The sequence below is a fragment of the Globicephala melas genome, chromosome 4, assembly GCF_963455315.2.
Source record: "Globicephala melas chromosome 4, mGloMel1.2, whole genome shotgun sequence".
NCBI lineage: Eukaryota > Metazoa > Chordata > Mammalia > Artiodactyla > Delphinidae > Globicephala > Globicephala melas.
Window position 1 is genome coordinate 74,095,286 of NC_083317.1, and position 19,771 is coordinate 74,115,056.

The window sequence follows — 19,771 nt, forward strand, 5'->3', positions numbered from 1 at the left end:
CCCTGACCCCAGATATCTATTGGGTATTCACTAAAATGAAGAAATGCCTCGAGTACTTTTACTTACTTTTACTCCTAAACGTCATATATGGTACTTGCTTCTGAAACTGATTTGACGTGGCCTTTACCCTCTCCTGGCCCCCTTAAGGAATAATATCCCTGTTTCACATTCTGATGCCTTAGGGACAAATTTATGGCTTAGGGGAAAAGCTGATAGAAGATAAACTACGTCACAGAAAACATCAAGGTTAGGGTGGTGGTGTTTGTCAACTGAAGTAATTTTTCTCTAGGCTGGAGGTTTTCTCAACTGGATTTATAAATTTCATGTCTCATATTGATGACTAAACTAGCAGAATTAGTTTAACATGAAAACAGATCACATTTGTGAATAACAAAAGAGTAAACTACAAAGAATGTTCCTTAAATAACATCGCTATCATTGATACTTGCAATTCTAAAAAAAAAGAGAAGATTCATTGATCCCTGCTTCACTAAAGGCAAATTACAATTGGAAACATATCCAGACATAGAAAGAATAGCTGCAGTAAAGTCTTATTTTTTTAAATTTTTTTTGCGGTTCACGGGCCTCTCACTGTTGTGGCCTCTCTCGTTGCGGAGCACAGGCTCTGGACGCGCAGGCTCAGCGGCCATGGCTCACGGGCCCAGCCACTCCGTGGCATGTGGGATCTTCCCGGACTGGGGCACGAACCTGTGTCCCCTTCATCGGCAGGCGGACTCTCAACCACTGCGCCACCAGGGAAGCCCAAGCCTTATTATTAATTTAGACTTCAATTATTTACTTGAGCTGCAAATCATGGCTGTTCTTATTCTTACTATAGAGATTTATAGTATAAATAATACTGAAGAGCTATGTTTAACCTGCTTAAGAGAATACAGTCTTTAAATGACTTTAGTGCATTAGTTTTATGAAAGCAAGTCTTTCTGTAAACTATGAATTCAGACTCACTACAAGTATTTGCCAAGTTTGCTGTTCTTCCTCCTATTGGATATTTAAAATTCAGATTTTTCACTAATTCAGACTGACTTCACTAATTTCTTCTTGTTTAACCAGACTAATTCAGTAAGTTTAGTTACTTCAGTAAGTGTACTAGTGGAAAAACTCTAACCAGCTGGGGAAATATGTTTCCTAAATGGAGAGAGTCTGGTAATCAACAGACCACATTCTCTTTTCAGAAAAGAAGTGTGCAAGTGAAGGGGGGTGGGGAGAAAGTGCTTAGGGTGAAGAGGGAAAGTGATGGCATTTTTAACTCTTGCTATTCTGTTTTCCAAGTAAGATAACAAGATATCACAGCGAAGGATAGGGTCTTAGTGGCAGATATTAGATACATCTATCCTGTTAGATGTAGTCTTCCTTTGATGGGTCACACAGGGAACACGATTCTCACTAACACAGCAGGTCTCCAAGAAAACATGTGGCCTATTTCCTTGCAACAGTGGAAGTACAGGGCCCATGCTTCAGGTCTGTTTCAAAATCTTGGGGTTCTTGTAGCCCCATCACAAGTGTCAAGATGCAGAGGCACACGGAAGCATGCTGAGGAGATAATCACAGACTGTGGACTTGAGAAGGACTTCAGAGACTTCTGGTCTAAGCTTCTCACCTTGTCAGTGAGGAAACTGAAGACCAGAGACTTAAGAGGATTTGCTTAGCATCTCACAGGCAGTGGCCAGTTTGGAACCAGGATTCCCTGACTCCCAGTGCATTCCTTGACCATATCAAGGTGACTCTGCTCATTCAAAAGATATTAGTATTGTAAAACGATTAATCTTAAAATTAACCATTTGACACTAATTTTTCTTAGGTAGAATTTGACTAGTTATTTACTATACCAGCACTTTCTATGGTCACAAAAATTTATACAAAAATTAATCATGATTTGGAGGCCGCAAAAGTTACCTGTTACAATGTGTCACCATCTTTTTGTACCACCAGTGTACACTACTCCTCTTTTATGACACTTAACATAGAGTAATTCATTTTTGTTTTTAAACTAGTCTGTTGGGCCTACTAGACTGTGAGCTTTATAGCTACAGAGATCATGCCTTTCTTTTCCCTTTATTTCCATGGTACCTGGTTCAATAATTATTGAATGCATACATGAAATTCAGAACCTAGGGAAGAGGCAGTGGTGCTCTCACATGGGGCCCGGTGCAATTACAAGCAGCTCCTGAAATCACTGGGCAAAGGCCAGGGCTGGCTTTCCCGTTTGGTGAACATCCCTCACTGTGGCTTAGGAATCATTAATAGCTGACATGCACTGGGGGCTTACATGCCAAGCTAAATGCTTTGCCTGCATTTATGCATTTCATCTTCACAACCCTATGCCGTACCACCCTGTGAGGTACAAATGACACGTACAGTACAAAGGAAGCACAGAGAAGATAAGTAATTTGCCTGCACTTACAACCTAAACAACCTGAAGCCAGATCATGTGCTTTTAACCTCTGGGCTATTCTGCAGTCCAAGGACTGAAGCAGACAACCTTGGTTGGCTCTATGTTTTTGACCTCTGAGCCAATTCACATATTTGAAAATTTCAGTACCACCATGGCAAACTTCCTGAAATTCCCCCAAACTGGACTTACATATTTACCTCTCTCTGCGTTTTCCCTCACAGTTCCATTCCCATCTCTTCCTGTGGAACGCATCTGTCACCTCTCCGCTTCAGGTGCCAACTCTCTGAAGACCTTACCTGGTTTCCTCTCAAATCAGAAATCAATCTCTCTGTTCTTAGGTGCCCTTTGTTGAAACTTCTTTTCTGGTACGTCCCACATCAGGTCGGGGGTGAGTCACTTGGCTGTTTGTCTGTCTCCCCAGCTAAACTGAGAGCTCTGGGAGGGCAGGGGCTGGGTGGCACTTAGTGTTATCTTTTTAGCGCTTGCAGGGGGCTTACTGGGCACTTAGTAGGTAATGGGTTTTCGAAGATGAGATTCCTTTTTTACGGAGTCGCGAGTTGCCGTCTGTTGGCTCTGTCTTTTTTGGGACGACGGTGTGCGCTGAGCCGCCCTTGCCCGACCGCTCCCCGCGCCGCCTCCATCCTCCGCCCCCCTTCCATCCTCCGCCCCCCCCGCCCCCGCCCAAGGCCTGGCCTGCCGCTTGGCAGGGCTCCGGCGGCCGCGAGGGCCTGTGCTGCCCTGACACTGGCCTCGGCCCAGTTTCCCGGCTTCTAAATGCGGCCCGGAGCTACCGGGGGAACTGGAAAAACACTGGCAGGCGGCCCCACCCCCGGGCCCGGCGGGCCGGGCGGCCGCGTTTCTGCGGCTAAGGGCCTGCTGCTTGGGAGGCGCTGGGGCCCCGGGCGGGGAAGCGGGGGAGGCGGCCGGGCGCGGGCGGCTGCCTGCCTGTCAGCGGGAGCGGGCGCGGGCTCGTGTGTCAGCGGCTCCCTCCTCCCTCTCCCCCCGCCGCCGCCCGCCCGCCTGCCGGGCCTCCCGGCCTCCCGCCGCCGCCGCCGCCGCCCGCTCCCCCCGCGGCCTGGCAGGCTGCCGGCTGCACAGGCGGGGGTTCGCGCCGTTCTCACGACCTCTCAGGTTGCCTGAGCTCATCTGGGAGCTATTCATTTCCTGCCAGAAAGCAGCCGGGCCTGCTAAGCAAACCACCTTGGCTGCAGGGCCGCCGGGGCTGGCCCGGCGTGGCCGCCCCGACCTGCTCCCCGCCCGGGCCGCGGGCCCTGGCGGCCTCCCTGGAACCCCTGGCGGCCCCGGCGGGCGCGCGGCGGGGGCAGCTCGGCCGCCCATCTGGTTGCACTTAGGAGCCGGGGAGGAAGCTAGCAGCGGGTTGTTACCGGCCAAGGGGTGTGGGAAAAGTTAATTGACTTTAATGACAGGTTTCCCGGGACGGCGGTGACGATGAGGGGGTCCAGCTTAACCCCTGGGTCCCCACTCCAGCAACACGTGGGGTGCAATGGGGCGCGCCTCCCAGCCGCGGCAATTCACCGCTTAGAGAAGGCGCCCGTCTAGACCCAGGAGAGCCCCCTTCTAGTTCAGCGCCTTTTCCGCTCCGGATGCTGCCGGGGACGGCGGGGGGCCGGAGCCCCGAGGGTCTCCATTGAGAGGCTAATGCACGCGGCAGCGAGGCCGGCGGCCAGCATCCGGACGTGGAGCTGGGAGCCGCGCCTGATCTCCAGGCGACATCGTCACCGCCCGGGGGCGGGGGAGAGGGGCTGCTGGGTGCGACCCGAGGCTGTGTAATTAGTTCAGGCCCGAAGGATCAGGTGGGGGCCAGATTGAAGCTTCTCCTCTCCCCCAACTAATTACTCCAGAAAGAGCCTGGGTGCAGGAGGGCACAGGGCCTTAGACAGAAACCCTCTCATTTTACGGACTTGGAAATGTTCCAGAGAAGGGAAATGACTCATCCAAAGTGACACAGTGAGTTTGGTGGCAGAGCTGACACAAGAGCCTGAAAATCCCCATTGGGGCCTAGGGTCTCCCCTTTCTTTCTGTATTGTACAGAAATGCCTCATCTACTAGTTTAAACCCAAATTCAGGGGAAAAAAGACCATTTTCAAACTACTAATTATTTTCAAACGAACAAATGTTTACTTCTTTTCCTTAATCACTCCCCCCATATCTGTGTGCTTTTGATGATATTAAAATCCATTTTTTTCAGTTGTTCCCCTTCAGCGCAGGAAAAGACAACGAGATTTAGTTTTGAGTTGATTTAGTGATCTCACTGTGTGTGTGTGTCAATTTTTAAGAACATAAATGTACTTCTATAAAAATGAGACCCTGTTGTCTCCATTATTTCTGCTGGGACATTTCCAGCGGAGCCAGAGGACAGATTTACCAAGTGAAGCATTTGAGCTTGGAATGGGTGTCTTAAAAGAGCAATTGTTATTATGTTTGTGTTTAAACAAGAGAGACACGGCAGAAAAATGATATGATAAAGAAGACTGTGTATGTATGTGTGTATTTCTCTGGGGGGAAGGTGTGTTGGACACCTTTCCCAGACACAAAATGATGCAAGTAGGAGCCAAAATTTTTAAAGTATCTTTTAAACGTCTCACTCTAGGTCTGAAACTGGGTGGAAGGTATTTGAGAAAACTGACTGCTGTCTGCTAGATCATTCCTGTGATAGAGCGGCTCTCCACACCAGCTAGGTGGGGGAGAGGTAAAGCTTTTGAAACAAGACAGAAAATCGTTGGCTTTATCTTTGTTAGGAAGGCTTCAAAGATTGATCTCTCCCGCCTCATCCTTCTCCTCCCAGAAGCCCTTCCAAAAGAAGGGGGGTGAGAGGAGGCTGGCGGGAGGGGCCGGGCAGGGAGGACGACTGGCCGTCGGTGGGGGAGGAAGGCGCGTCCGCCAGACCCACAGCGCCGCTGATGTGTCTGGTCTCGCAGGGCTCGTGGTTTTCATTTCCCCAACACCTGGATGCAGTCAAACACCTGGCCAAATCTGACAAAATCTGACAAGCCTTTGTGATGGGATTTGGAAGAAATTCCCTGCAGATCCTGGCACAGTTTAAAGCTGTCCGCTTTGAGTTAGGACTTGTTAAGGAGGGTTATGTGAGCTGAAACCGGAGACAACCCTTTTGCTTCTATCTGGAGCCCACATCTTGCCTGGAAATGGGGCATGACCAAGCAAAGGGGTCGCTTGCTGTTTGTATTAAAAGGGGAAGATGGCCTGTGTGCTTGCCAGCAAGGCCCCCACATGCTTTCTCTATTAGAGCCAAGCGCAGAAACTTATCAAAAACATATGTCTGGTGTTAATCATCTGGACTCGGGCTCCACTTGGGAGTCTAACTAGCTGTTCCTTGGCAGAAGGAATCTGTTGACCTTCTCAGCTTGCTTGAAGAGGGTGCAGAGAGGCATTTCAAACTTTTAGATGCTGGTACAGAAAATGTCTAGCTGCACCTAAAGACTGACTAATTAAAGGAAGACTCCGACACTTGAAGGCTGGAGGCTGCAACTATGAAGACTGTTTTTGGATGTTGGTGAGCTGCCCCAGGGCAGTAGTGGTGCAGGAGCCACCCGTAAATGTGCAGTGGGCAATAGTACCGGATTGATGAACTTCATGAATTCAGCCCTGTTCCACCCTCCTCAGAAGGAGCCAGCATGAGTGCCAGGACTGAATGAACTACCCAATTGCAACTAGAAAAGTTTTTGAAATCCTTTAAGAGATTGACCACAAATTGATCAGGGAAGCCATATCAGATGGGTTCTCACAAATTAAATGGAATTTAGTTCAAGGAGGGTTGGTAGAAGGTTGGACAGATTTTTTAAAATGTTCTTTTAATAACAAAAGAGCCAATTCCTGAATTCTCAGATTACACGTAATTCAAATTCTGCTGAGGCCTTTTTTACATATTCTGAAATAATCAGTTCTAAGACATAAGAGCATTCACTCTTTTTTTTCTTTTATTATATTTTCTCAAATAAACTTCCCAAAAGGAAGATATTTTAAGAGCATTTTCAAACATCTTTGGCATCACATAAAAAAGAAATCTCGTGTAAAAAACGAAATGTCATCTGAACTTTTATAATACAAAGGCGCAATCCAATATGAACATATAAAATATATACAAATATAGTGCATGGTCAGTCACTTAATACAGCTCTCTACAAAAAAGTAACTTTAGAAATTAAAAAAAAACCAAAGTAACCACTTAATCACAAAAGTCCTCCCTTCTTTCCCAGCCTCCAAGTTCCTGTTTAGTGTCCCGAGGGAAGGGAGGTGGGTTGGGGAATTTAGGGGGAGGGGTGGCCTGAGCCCCTCAGTTCCGCCACGGCCTCCACATGGAGTCCGCCGTGAGCGAGGGGCCGCTGGAAGGCGACACCGCGTTGGGGCCCACGGAGGTCCCGCTGTTGCTGGTGTAGACTGGGATGACCGGGCCGCTGTGAGCGAAGGCCCCGTTGGGGATGAGGAAGGCAAACTGGCCGTCGGGAGCCGGCACCACCTGGAAGCCGCCGAACACCTTAGCCGCCTCTCCAGCCGGGCTGCCCAGCTTGCAGGGCGCGCCGCCGGGAGGGGGCGCCGCACCCCCGGGGATGGGCACGAGCGGCGGAGGCGGCGCGAACGGCGCGTGCTGCGGCCCTCCGGGTCCCGGAGGGGGTGGCGGCGGCGCCTGTAAGGCGGGGTGCGGCTGCCCAGGGTAGGTCATGGCGTTGATCTGGGTCATGCAGTTGGCCAGGTGGCCGAGGAGCCGGGTGCGCACCTCGGTGTTAACGCCCTCACACGTGGACAGGAAGCGGGTCACCTCGTTCATGCACTCGCTGAAGCCGGCGCGGTACTTCCCCAGCACGCTCGGGTCTGTGCTTAGCGCGGCTGCGGGCCAGAAGGAGACAGACGGGTCACCGAACAGCCCTGGCCCCGAAGCCGCCGCCTCCGCCCTGGGAGGTCCCCGCCGCGCGCCTCCCTGACCACCCGCCCGCGGCACTGCCTCTTGGCTACCGGGCTGGGTTTAGAAAAACCATCCGCCTCTCCACACTAGCTTGGCGACCGAACCCGAGACGCTCCCTCTCCGTTCCCTGTCGCTCCATTTAAACTGATCTCAAGCCTCAGATTTGCCTCCTCCCCACCCTCTCGCGATGTGACCTTGGATAATGCCCTTCCCCCCTTCTCCACCATCCGAGACGTATTTCCCGTTCTGTAGTGGGGGAGGAGGGAGTGTTAAACCAGATGACCCCAGGCTCCACGCAGCTTAAAAACCGCCACGGTTCTAAGTCCTTTCGCTCCCACCCGCTTCCCCTACTGCCAAGCCGCCCGCAGCCCTTGCTGCTACAACCTCTCTCCCTCCCTTTCCGGAACAGTAACAACTTGGAGTTGTGGCTATAAATAAGCCCCAGACCGTGGGAACGCAAGAGTGAGCCAAGGCAGTAAAATGTAGCTGAATGCCTCTCACAACCACGGGCGGAAGTCTGGAAGAAATCACCGCGGGGAGAGAGGGACGCCCGCAGAGGGGGACGCGGCGAGCCGCCCTCACCCGTCATCTGCGCCCGCTGCAGGTTCCGGAGGTGCTTCACTGTCATTTCCAGAATGTCTGCCTTCTCCAGCTTAGAATGCCGTGAGCTCTGCACCGAAGAGGCAAGGGAGGAAAGTGAGAGCCCCGCCAGCGGCCTCGGAGTGCTGGGGGTCCCTCCCACCCCCGGCCGTGGTGGCGACATCCCTAAACCCCGGCTAAAGGGGCTCAGCCCTCCCGCCTCAGAGAATGCAGTGCAGGCGGAGAAGATCCCGCTGGCAAGGGGGTTTCACTCTTAGTACCTGAGAAATAGTATTTTGTTTTTTTATTTTAAAAAAAAGCAGAATTACCCACTTACATCTTTCTTAAGAGCATCCAAAATCAGTGTTTTCAGCTGGCTCAGACTTTCATTTATTCTTGCTCTTCGTCTTTTCTCCATGATAGGCTTTGATGACTGTAAAGAAAAAAAAAAGAGCGCTGAGTTCCCATGGGACCTGCCATTTCACCCCTCGATTTTAAGGGAGAAAGGAGCCCCCAACCCCGTCTTAATCTCTTGGGGCTGCAAGAGATGCAGGTACTGCCCTTACCTTTCTGTGCTCAGATGCTGTCTTTGGTTTATCCGGTGTCGTGTTGACACTGGCTGGGGTAGCAGCCACCGGGGACGAGGAATTTTTCTCCATTATATCAGCTGGCATTTTCTTTTCTTTTTTTTTTTAAATCCCTAGAGAATTTTATTTTTGGAGTTCTTCACACACACAAAAAAAATTGTTTTGTTTATGTCCCTTCTACTTGAGACTTTCGCAAAACTACTGAGCAAATGCTGAGCGTTTATTACAGTATCTTATGGCTACTTGGTGATCGGTAGCGCAATTCCAGGACCAAGGAGAGAGGTAGACGGGGGATTCCGCTGTTATCAGCACCAGCTCCGGATCCTGTGTGATCCCCAGGCCCTGGCGGCCTCTATATATATCTGGGACTGCACGCGAACGGCTCGTGTGAAACTTCCCAAACTTTCTTTCCCACAGTAACTTTTAGCCAATGGGAGGAGGAGACACGCGGCACCGCTCGTGGACCGCGCCCCCCCATTGGCCGCCAGGCACAAGGCCTGGCGGCCAATGGCGCGCGCCTGAGCCCGGGGCACCAGAGGCTACAACGTCAATCAAAAGGATTTTAACCCTTTGCTACTCTCCCTGCTGGGCTTTGCTTTAGAGAGGATTTTTCCACATTGGGTTTGCTCTAGTCTAGTTTATTTCTTTTGGGGCTAGGGTCTTTGCTCCTTACTTCCGTTCATGTGTAACAGAGCTACTTTGACGCTAATAAGAAGTTCATTTGAAATATATTTTTAAAAAGGTTTAGAAGGGCAAGGATAAAAGGTTATAATTGCAGTGGTTAAAAGGGGGGAATTGTGTAAGGGTGTAAGTTACGGAAACATCCAAGTGATTTCCCGCTCAGACTCCGCACATTCGGGGGAGGAGAGGGGTGAAAGTCGACCATGCAGAAAACGGACCAAAAAAATTCCTTCTTGCATGCAGAAAAAGTGCCTCCATCTTACATTTGCAGGTTTTTCAGAGCAAGGTGGTTTTTGATCCCCGCCCTCCCCCCGACACACGCCCACCCCGGCCCGGCCCTCATTTCTCTTCTAGAGTTGGGGCTTTGGACCCCGCGTTTCCCCAGGAAACAATCAGAATAATTTCCAACTGAGCAGAAAGGAAATGGAATTTCAAATGAAAGATGAACAAGGGGGGCTTTGATGGCAATGCCTCAGGGACGCGCGCGCGTCCTCGCCACCCTTTCCCTTTCCACCCGCCGGCTCTCGATTCTGCCGCATGTTGAGGTGGCGAGCGGAGCGGCAGCCTCTCCCTCCTTCTCGCCCCGCGGGCGGCCGGGGCAGCCTCGGCACCCGGCGCGCGCGGGCCCTTTAAGAGCTACACCAGCCGAGCTGCAGTTTGACATCAGCCGGCCGGCAAGGGCGCGCCAGGAGCCGAAGCACGTGCCAGGATGTTTTATTGCCGCCGCGGCTGCGGCCGGGCCGGGAGGATGTGTGTGTGCGTGCGTGTGTGAGTGTGTGTGCGCGCGCCCCGGGGGCAGGGAGGCGGGGGGCGGCGGCGGGCGGCGGAGCGCGGGGGCTGGTTCCTGGTCCCCGGGAGAAGCCAAGAAGGTAAATAGCAGCTGCTGTGCTAGAGCCTGGGAAAACCCCGCCCCCTGCGCCTTGGCCGGGGCTCATTGGCGCGCGCTGCGTGTGTGGGGGGTGTGTGTGTGTGTGTGTGTGTCTCCCCGCGTGTGGTGTGTGTGTGTGTCCGGGCCCCCCTCCTCTGGCCCCCGCCGGGCCAGGAATCCGAGGGGGCGGCGGGAGCCGAGCCCCGGAGCTTACCACCCCCCCCCCAACTCCGCCGGGCCAAGGTCAGCCCTTCCGGGCGGGGAGCGCACGCCCTGGGGTGGAGAGTGGGGAATTATTCCAACCCCCCACTCCACCCCTGATTTCGGGCTTGAGGTTTTAACTCTGCCGAAAGCCTCACTAGCAACAGCCCGGGGGAGGGGTGGGGGCCTTCTTGTTTGCTCGCAGCCTCGGCCCTCCCTCCCACCGCGGGGCCTCCGGCGCCCGCCGCGGTCACGAGATGCCTGACCGCACTTAGGAAGCGGCCGGGTCAGCCTCCTGCCTCCGCTCGGCGGCTACGGTTAAAGCGGCTTCGCGCCGCCCGCCCTTTCCCCGGGTCCAGGGCGGCCGGGCAGCTCCCCCTCGCTGCGCCCGGGAGGCCGCCGGCGGGCGGCCGGGAGGAGGCGGGCGGCGCGGGCGGCTGCGTGCTGCCGGTTGGCCGGGCCGCGCGCCGGGAGGAGCCGCCGCTGCCGCCGCCGGGTGCCACGTGGCGGGCGCCGGGCCGGGAGCGCCAGGGCTCTGGCGGCGGCCTCCCTGGGGGATTTGCCGCGCAGGGCGGGCGACGCGCACTGCCCCGGCCGGCCGCCACCGCCGCCGCCGCGTCCCTCCCTCCCGCCCGCTTGCCCGGGTCGCCGGGCCCCACGCCCCCACCCCTTCCGCCCTTCCCGCCGCCCGGGAGCTCGGGGCGCTGCTCGGGCGGTTCGGGGCGGCCCGGGAGCCGAGCGCGTCTTGTTTGATGTCGCCCCCCGCCCTCCCAGCGCTTCCCTAGGCTTAGAGGCCGCCGGAGGCCTGGCACACATTTCTCAGTCACTTCATTCCTTCCTTCCTCTGAGCTCCCCACTGAGATAATGTTGTAAATGATTTCACCAGATCTCGTCCCGAATGAGATTCAGCGGTTCCCGACTCTGGGTGACCTTGGGCAAGCCCCTGTCTTCTCATTACGGAACGCATGCTCTGTGCCAGACACTGTGTTAAAAACCCTGGCATCACCACGACGAGAGATAGAATGGCAGCCTGTAAGGAGTTGCAACTCTGGAGGCAGACAGACTCTGATTTTCTGATTGATGACCGAGCATTCCTCTATTATTCCTTTCTTTTAGGGCTTGGATGATGGCCCAAGCCATCAGATCAGGAGAACCTAAAAGAAACACTGAACCACACCTGTATGGGCAACACTGTTTCTGGTCTATATGGGGGGGGTACAGGGATAAATACAATAGTTATTGCCCTCAGGGAGCCTAGGGCAGAGAGACACTGAACTCTTAAGTGCAGCTGATATCTGCCTATTTCCACGTATATTCCTTTGGTAGGTCCTAGGTTCAAGAGAGACAGTTATATGTCTAGATAGAAGTAAAATGAAGTTTTAGGATAATTGAATTACTCATAAATTGCGGTATCCTGGAAAAATTCCTGGAGGAGGTGTCCTGTGCTTTGTATCTTGAAAAATAGGTAGGATTGGAGCTTTGGAAATGTGGTGAGTCATGGGGCTGGGGAGGATGGCCGTACCCATGGCCCTGAAAGCCTAGACTTTGGAACTTGAGGTCTTTATTCAGGGAACATGATCTGGAGCCTAGGGTATGTGACAGCCAGGAGTGTAAGAAGGCACTGGAGGAGGAGGAGACTTAAGGCCCTTGAACATCTTGCTAAATGACTTCGGATTTATCTTTAGACAGTGGAGAGCCATGAAATGCTCTCGAGCAGAGAAGGGACATCAAAATTCTCCTTTAGAAAGACGGCTCTGGGGAAACGTGGAGAGTGGTTTGCAAGGTTCAGAGGCAGAGGGCCAAGTTAGGAGGTTCAAACCAGTCAAGGAGGTTCCTACCAGTAAAGGAGGTTCCTAGGTGACAGGTGTAGACTGACACTCACCCGGAAGCACCTGCCTAGAACTAGCTCACCTGGGCGTTAACTGCACGTTGTCCAATGATCCAAGTTCTGCAGAAACCTGCCTACCCTTTACTGCAATGTTCCTCCACAACCTGGAGTCCAACCAAGGAATCCTTGTGACTGGGACCAAATTTACCTTCCAAGCCTCATTTCCGTCTTCCAGGACAGCCCTCAAGTCTGCAGCCAAACCTGTACCTCATTGCAGGCTGAGTTTACTCGCTCTTGCCCCTCAGGCTACTCTCTGGGATTTTTTTGCTGTTTTCTTTACACACTGCAGAGTGGGCTGTGTCCTATCATGTTCTGAAGAAATGATGAACAATGCCTCCTTTGTTGACCCGCAACCTGGGCCAGTGGGGAAGGACTTTTCCTTCTTATTTTAAACAGATGGAAAAGTGGTGATGACAGAAAATTGTCTGTTGCTTTTGAAAAAAGTGGAGTTTCCCTGTGTGTTTGACATCCTCTTGGTGAAAGGTGATGAGACTATGAAGTTACCCTGCTTTCTGCTGTGCAGACTTTGCAAGCTTCTTAAAAGGCTTCTGCTCAGCATCTGACTTTTTAAAAACTGCATAAATACTCTGACCCAGATTCTTCCAAGGAATGAAAATCTTCCCAGGGAAGATTGTTAGTTAACCCTTTCCAGGTTACCCCCAAATCTATGAGAACCAGTGACTTCCTCTATTAAACTCTGCTATGACATTGACTGCTGCCTGCTCTTGGGCCCTAATTAACTAGCAGGGCATGCCACCCCCTGTCCCTTCTAGCCTAAGAGCCTGTTTTTTTTTTTGTTTTTTTTTTTTCTCCCCTGATTCTGTCATCTCCTGAGGCTTTGGCACCCTGAAGGTGCGTGGAGAATGTTGAACATAGTCAAGTTATGGTCTCACTGCAGTGCCTAAAACAGCCTCGTTGGCCAAATAGTTAATCAACAACTCGTTTACTGCCACTTTAGGAGTGCTTAGACTGGTAGAATGAGCAAATAATTTAAACACACACACACACACATTTTCAGATAGAGCCGGTCAAAATTTTGCCATGAATTTGTTTCTGGACCAAGTAAACAAACAAAAAACGAAGCCATGAAATTGTCAGCCCTCCATCCCAACCATTCAAGTAGAAACTTTCTTTGCAAGTGTGCTCAGATGCTGTTTTTCAGCATCCTTATCCTGGGCAGTGAAAATAGTACCAACCAACGGGACACTCTCCGCACCTTCTCAAATGGGTAACTAAGCTCCTAAACTCAAGAAAAGCCTTTTGGATTTGGAAAGCCCTCCTTAGAGAGAAACAGCCTTTATTTTTCCGTCTTCCTCATCCCCTCCACCCCTCCCCCCAAAGCACAGAGAAAACTGAACCCTGTTCATCAGTGGAGGTCATTTCTTTGATCCCCATGTGAGACCAGCAAAACACCAGGAATCTTTCCCACTGTATCATGCCCAATAAATACAATCAGGGGCTGCTGTGTTTGTCTCCTTCCCCCTTTCTGCCCCATGAAGGGTGATTTTTCTCCATCTTATTGCATCACCTGTTTGCTTTAAACCATAAAACAAATAACCGCATCTCTAGTGAGACTCTCCTTTGTCCCTGGGTATCGGAATGGTTTGTGGGTTTGGTTTAAAGCTAAAGAAAGAAGAAAGAGTGAGAGAAGAAGAAAAAAGGTATTTTGCCTGAGGACTTGAAGCTTTTTTTTTTTTCCCCTCTTTTCCTCCGCTTGACTGACTTTCTCACACTCAGATTCCCTGCAGCCTGCCAGGGACGTGGTAGCTGCCCTGCCAAAGAGCTATCCTGGGAGGGCTATTGAAAGAGCTTTGAGTAAGTACACACTGGGCGGATTTTCCCCTCCCCTCCATACCTGCTCTGCACCTGTACAGGGAGCAGTCCCACACCTATCACCTGATCGCAGCCCTTTCAGAGACCGTGAGAAAAATAAAGCCCAGGATAGAAGAGATGTTTGTCTCTGTAGGGCTGCAGCCAGCTCCCCACAGTACAAGTGCCCAGAAACAGCACATTCCTGCCCCGGTGTGCACGCGTGTTTGCCCTCGTGCGTGCTGGCTGGGGGCACCGAGAAGGCGAGGGAAGCCGGGCATCACCTGCATGATGTAATGACTGCCTTGCTGCCTTCGTCTTCTGGTATCTGCCTGACCGGTAGTTTTGTGATCCTTTACTAAAATCATTGTTGTGGTCCTTCTAGATGAGTCCGTATATGCTCATCACAGCAGAATTCACGACAGGGATTTCTGACCTTAAGGTTCACGGATGAACCCCCAGGGAACCCCCTGAAATGGAATTCAAAATTATGTCTCTCCATGCATATTGAGCAGGAGCTTAATAAATACTTTTTGAATGAATGAACAAATGCATCATTTCCCGCCCCCCCGCCCCAGCAAGGAGAGGGTCCACAGCTTTTAGTAGAATCTCAAAGCTTTTTTGACCCAGAAAGGTTGAGGAAGCTGGTCCAGGCAATCTCCAATTACAAGTGGGTACTCTAAGGCCCAGAGAGGGCCAGGGACTGGCTCAAGCAACATAGGGCCAGAGTGGGGGCCAGAGGCCAGCTCGAAGCCCTTTCCATCACGCCAGAGTGCTGTGGGCTTTGGGAAACTGAGGATGGGTTTATAGAGTTGTGATCACTGCCAGAACTTGGATTTAAAATAGACACTTTAAATAAATTAATTAAATAAAATAGATACTTTAATAAAGATACTTTGAATTTCCAGAGCTTTTTTTCCCTTAATTTTGAGGCACTTGAGCGGCTCTGCACCCAGCATTTGGATGGAGAAAGGGATAGGCAAGAAAGCCAAGTGTCTACCCACAGAAGAGGATTCAGGAATGCTTGCAGCAAGAGTCCTGGTTGCCATGCAGTGGCATTCGAAACGACCGCAACTCTGCATTCCATCTTTGATAAAAATAAGTTGCTACCTCTAAACAAAACTGCCTAGTTGGTTTCTGGCCAAGCTGGGACCTCGAACTGCAAATCGCGGGTGACGGTGGAAAAACAGAAACTTTTCAGCATTGGCTCCTAGCAGGCTGTAATGCTTTCTGCTTCCCCCCAGCCCTTTGGAAAACTTGACCACAGCCAGTGGGACCAAGGGAATGTGCACTTTTCTAATGGGCCCAAAAAGAGGATGGTTGCCAGGAAAGCCTTTCCCATGGGGCGGGGGCAGGGCACCGGGGACAGCTTAACTCCCACATTTGGCCACAGCAGCCATGGCGGGCAGGCTTTAAATGTGCTCTCAACTAACCTTTTACTCTCTGAGCAGGGCTGCAGTGAGGCAAGCCTGCAAGCCCAGGGATGAAGGCGGGCATTTCTGAGGGATTGCACGGTTGCTGACTTGCACCCTTGTGTGTAAAAGGCTCAGAACTGCACGGGGGCTGGTGCCTGTAGGGGCCTCTGGAAGACTCAGGAAGGTGGGGGGAAGTCTTAGCCCCTTTAAACCCAGGACATGGGTTTGCTGGGCTTGCTGATAGCTGCTCAAATTGTGACATCAGATCAAGCTTCTCAAAAAATCAAAAACAAAAACAATGCAGCTAACCAAGAGAATCATTTGGATAAAACCTAGGGCCAGAAAGTGATATGGGATGAGTGTATAAGGCATATTTAAAATCAAAGTCGCTGTCATTGTTACCCTTGCTTATTTTCCTCGGCTTATAGGAAAGGGGTAGGGGAGGCAAAGTAAGAGACCTAACAGGTGGCTTAACGGGTCCGTTCATTGAATGCATAGGAAAATTGAACCTAGGAAGAAATGACTGGACTAAGGTTTAACAGCCTCCCCAGAGAGGGAGGAGAAGGCCAGAATTAGGCTCGAGTTTCCTACCCACCAGTCCAGAAACCCGCCCCTCTGTATCTGTATGAGAAGAATGTTTTGAAATATCATCTACAGCAAGTGACTAACATTACCACCAAAGATGGATTTTCCGGTTAAGAATCAGAGCTACCTGCTGGTGGGCGAGTGTGGTGGTGTGACAGCACACAGCGTGGTTAAATGCCAGGCTTGCTGCACCGTGATTCCCTCTAGAATTTGCTCACCACCCGGTGACCTCTGGAAAAGAAGAGATCTTGATTTCTGAGTTCCAGGAGACAGGAAGCTGCTCGCCGGGGCCACACAGAAAAGCAGAGGGAGAGGTGAGAAAAAGAATGAATTTTTCCAAGTGGTAGAGAGATGGTATTTGCATGTGAGATATACATTTTCCTTTTATGTATCAGGTTTAGGGAACAAGAAAAGACAGTCCGGGCAGCTGCCACAACTGCCACTTAAGACTCTGGTGGGTTCTAGCATTTCGGGAGCTTCTGGTCTCTTCCACAGAGTTGGAGGGCACCTGTCTTCTTGCCTTGTAGTATTTGACAGTGGACAAAGCACTTTATAGTTCATTACAGCATTCTGTCCTCATATATAGCCTTATAACCTAGCCTAGAAAGACGTGGTGGAAGGCCCAGGGATGGGGAGAGAGAGGATTCAGGTGATTAGTTCAGGAGACCATGGGCTGTTGAGGGCACAGGATATAGGATAGACAAGCTTCCTGGAAAGTTTTACCTCTAGAGAAACAGGGCAGGGAGCTTAGAGGCTGGGAGAGAACAAACTTTCCTTTCTCAGCCACCGGCAAGAATAAGATGTCAAGAAACTGGAACAGAGGGAAGAAGGGAGATGGCTGTCAATTTGTTAGAGAGTATCAGTAATCCGCAGGACGCATCTTGGGCGGGGAGCAAGGAGGAAGGGTACTTTCTTGTGGCAGGAAGCCAGGGTGGAGAAGGTGAAGGGAAGGAATCCCACTTAGCAGGAAGATGACTGAGCAGGTTCCGGAAAGGACATGGAAAGGTGATGAGCATAGTTTTCACTGGGCTGAGCTGCTTAGTTCAGCATCTGGTATCTTCTGAGGGGCTTCCTGGAAAATCTCAGGAAGGGAGACCGGGTCTGTGCCTGAGGGCGCTTGTAGAATTCTGGAACTGGTATCACTCTTCCTCACTGGTTATTTGTTCTATGCTTTTGTATTGCTATAGGCATAACACAAGAGCCCACAGACTGGAAAAAGCGGTGGGATTGTTTGGGGGTGATGGCAGGGAATGGGGGCAGTATGGAGACTGCATCCTGCTCTGTAGCCAGTCTGAGGGTGGTCGTCCTGGAGAGGAGGCGGCAGGGTGACTCAGCGGAGGGGGAGGCAAGCACATCAAATTCTTCTAGTGCCAGGGGAAGGACCGAGGACCCAGGGTTCATCTCCAGCTTCCTGACCGTGTGGGCAACTGCCCACATATTGCAGTGCATTCTGGGTCCCCTCAGCCCAACTCTGCCTCTACTCTGGAAAGTAGGGGAGAGGAAGCTCCTTTTGCAGGGCTGGGCTTCTACAGGCCCCTTGACTGAAATCGGAGAGGAGCCTGGAGGCTGTGAGTGGTGACACCTCCTGCCTGACCGATGGAGCTCTCTTGATAAAGTCCCTGAGCGTGGGCTGTCTCCTGGAGCAGGTTGCCAAGCTATGCGGGTCTCATCCCCACGGATCCAGCTGTGGCCTTTATCTCACCAGGCTCCCACAGTCACAGAGGGACCTGGTACTCACGTTCAAGTATTTGAGCTCCCTGTCCTGGGGGGCTATTCAACCCTCTACACCCTCCTCACTTACCCTCAAAGTCCCGGCCCCTGGGACAGCCCTGGACTTGGTCTAGAACTCCAAGTCATCTGGACAGAGGGTGGAGTCGCAGCTTGTCTTCTGTGTATGGAGTGAACCTGTGTGGATGGCAGCCAGACAGTCTTGTAGGGGTGAAAGCCGCCCAATCTCCAATCGCCTGTTCAACTTAATTCAGGTCAATGACTATTTGCAAGCACCTACTATGTGGAGGGCAAAACTACATGTCTATTTTGGCAGTTACTTCCATCCTTTCCTGCTATTCAAATGCTATCCATCTGTGCAGAGGGGCAACATCCCAGGTTTATATTATAAAAATTGCCCCTTTACTCTCCACATTCTTCATCTCTATTGCTTCTCTGATAAAGAAGCAAAGAAACTCCTTACGGTGTCAGTTATAATATCTTTCACAGAGTCAGCACCCCCAAATATTGGACAATAAATGCACGAGTGAACTTCAACTTAAAAGAATGTTTTACTGGCGATTCAATGGACCCCTGAGAGGGTCAGGGTACATTTCTAAATTTTCCTCGGTTGCTGAGTCCAAGGAGTGGGTTTACTTTGACGCCTCTGGGTAAGCACCTCTGGGCAGCAGGGACACCCCTGCGGACAGCTCTCCTATGTTGCAATCAGGAGAATTGAGAGGAATCTACGGCTGGCTGTGTTTTCCCAGGCCTATCTTTATTGATGGTTATTAAAGACACACCAGCACACGGCAATACGAAAGTACAAAGCTATTCCCAGGGTAAGGTACGTGGGAAGGAGCGAGATACTGAGCTCCCAAACAATTCTACTGTAATCGCAGTCTGCCATATCTACGTATAGTTAATAAGTAAGATGTAAGCAGGCAGGTTCCACCACTGGGCAGCAGATGGAAAGGAAAAAGGCCACGGGAGAGATCACTGGTCCTGCTGGAAAATTGGGAAAGAAAACAAGGAGGATACCTGGGAAAGGTGAGTCTGGTGGGCAGTCACCGGGAGGTGCGGAAGCCTACACCTGGTCCCCAGGAAGGACCACTGCTCACCTCTTCTCCTGCCCTCACTCTCCCTCTGCATGCCAGCCCCTCGTGGAAGATTGCGTGTAACCAAGAATAGGTAGGAATCACGCCCAGACACACTGGGTTAAAAAAGTGTCAATACAGCACACAAAAACACCTGTTTTTATAGAGTACCCCCAACACACCTGTTGTTTTACGATGCCGAGTATTATTGATAAAGGGGGCTGTAAAGTCGAGGTGAAATGGCCTCTTATATTTAAATAGCACCTTCCTCAATGTTTTACAGCTGAGATTTGACTGACCCGTTGATTATTTGTTAGGAATGTTGAGCGCATATCTCTATATATGTTCAGGGTGGCTAAAAAGCAAAGGCTCTGGAGCCTGACTGCCTGGGTTCACGTTCCAGCTTATTCACTTTCTAGCTATGTGACATGACTATTCTGTACCTCACTTTACTTGCCTGTTAAATGGGCAGAAATTCATAGTACTTACCTTATAGGATTGTTAGGAGGACTAATATATGGAATATGTTTAGAACAGTGCCAGGCATATTGTACATAAAATATAAGTTCTCAGATGCTTTTATCATATTGCTATATATATGCCATATATATGTTTATATTTATATCTGGCATACAAGATAGACACTCATTCATTTAAAAAATATTCATATGTTAATATTCTCAAAGAAATGGATGGACAACCACTGTGATAATTGGTCCACAGGTATTTGACAAATCAAAAGCTTCAGCAGTCTTTTATGAATAAAAGGCTGTGGGACCAGGAGGAACCTAAAAAATTAGCTGGCTTCTTCTTTTCCAGGGAGGAGGGTCTCTACCATCTAAGCACTCTGGTGGCTTTGTTTGTGGGCAGGTGCAGACCTTGGTGTAGCCCTGCCTGGAATAATTAAAATGAGCCTCAGGCCCACGGAAAGTAGAGCTCTAGATGGAGGCAAGGGCATCGGCGGGGGCCAGGCACACAGGATGTGGACTGGAGGTGGATTTA

At 51.0% G+C, this 19,771-nt stretch overlaps 1 protein-coding gene across 1 annotated transcript; it reads right to left on the minus strand.

The window, feature by feature from the left end:
• Nucleotides 1–6,363: 6,363 nt before the first annotated feature.
• On the minus strand, nt 6,364–8,832 carry HES1 (hes family bHLH transcription factor 1). The gene is made up of 4 exons (XM_030860506.2): nt 8,498–8,832; nt 8,269–8,364; nt 7,935–8,022; nt 6,364–7,276 (listed from the first exon to the last, which is right to left on the minus strand). The coding sequence occupies exons 1-4, from the start codon at nt 8,603–8,605 to the stop codon at nt 6,726–6,728; spliced, it is 843 nt and encodes a 280-aa protein (XP_030716366.1). The 5' UTR covers nt 8,606–8,832; the 3' UTR covers nt 6,364–6,725.
• Nucleotides 8,833–19,771: the final 10,939 nt, after the last annotated feature.

Coding starts and splice junctions, on each gene's coding strand:
- HES1 (XM_030860506.2), bottom strand. CDS start 8,605: ATGCCAGCTGATATAATGGAGAAAAATTCCTCGTCCCCGGTGGCTGCT. Junction 8,365..8,497: donor CAGCATCTGAGCACAGAAAG/GTAAGGGCAGTA, acceptor TTTTCTTTACAG/TCATCAAAGCCTATCATGGA. Junction 8,023..8,268: donor TGGATGCTCTTAAGAAAGAT/GTAAGTGGGTAA, acceptor TCTTCGGTGCAG/AGCTCACGGCATTCTAAGCT.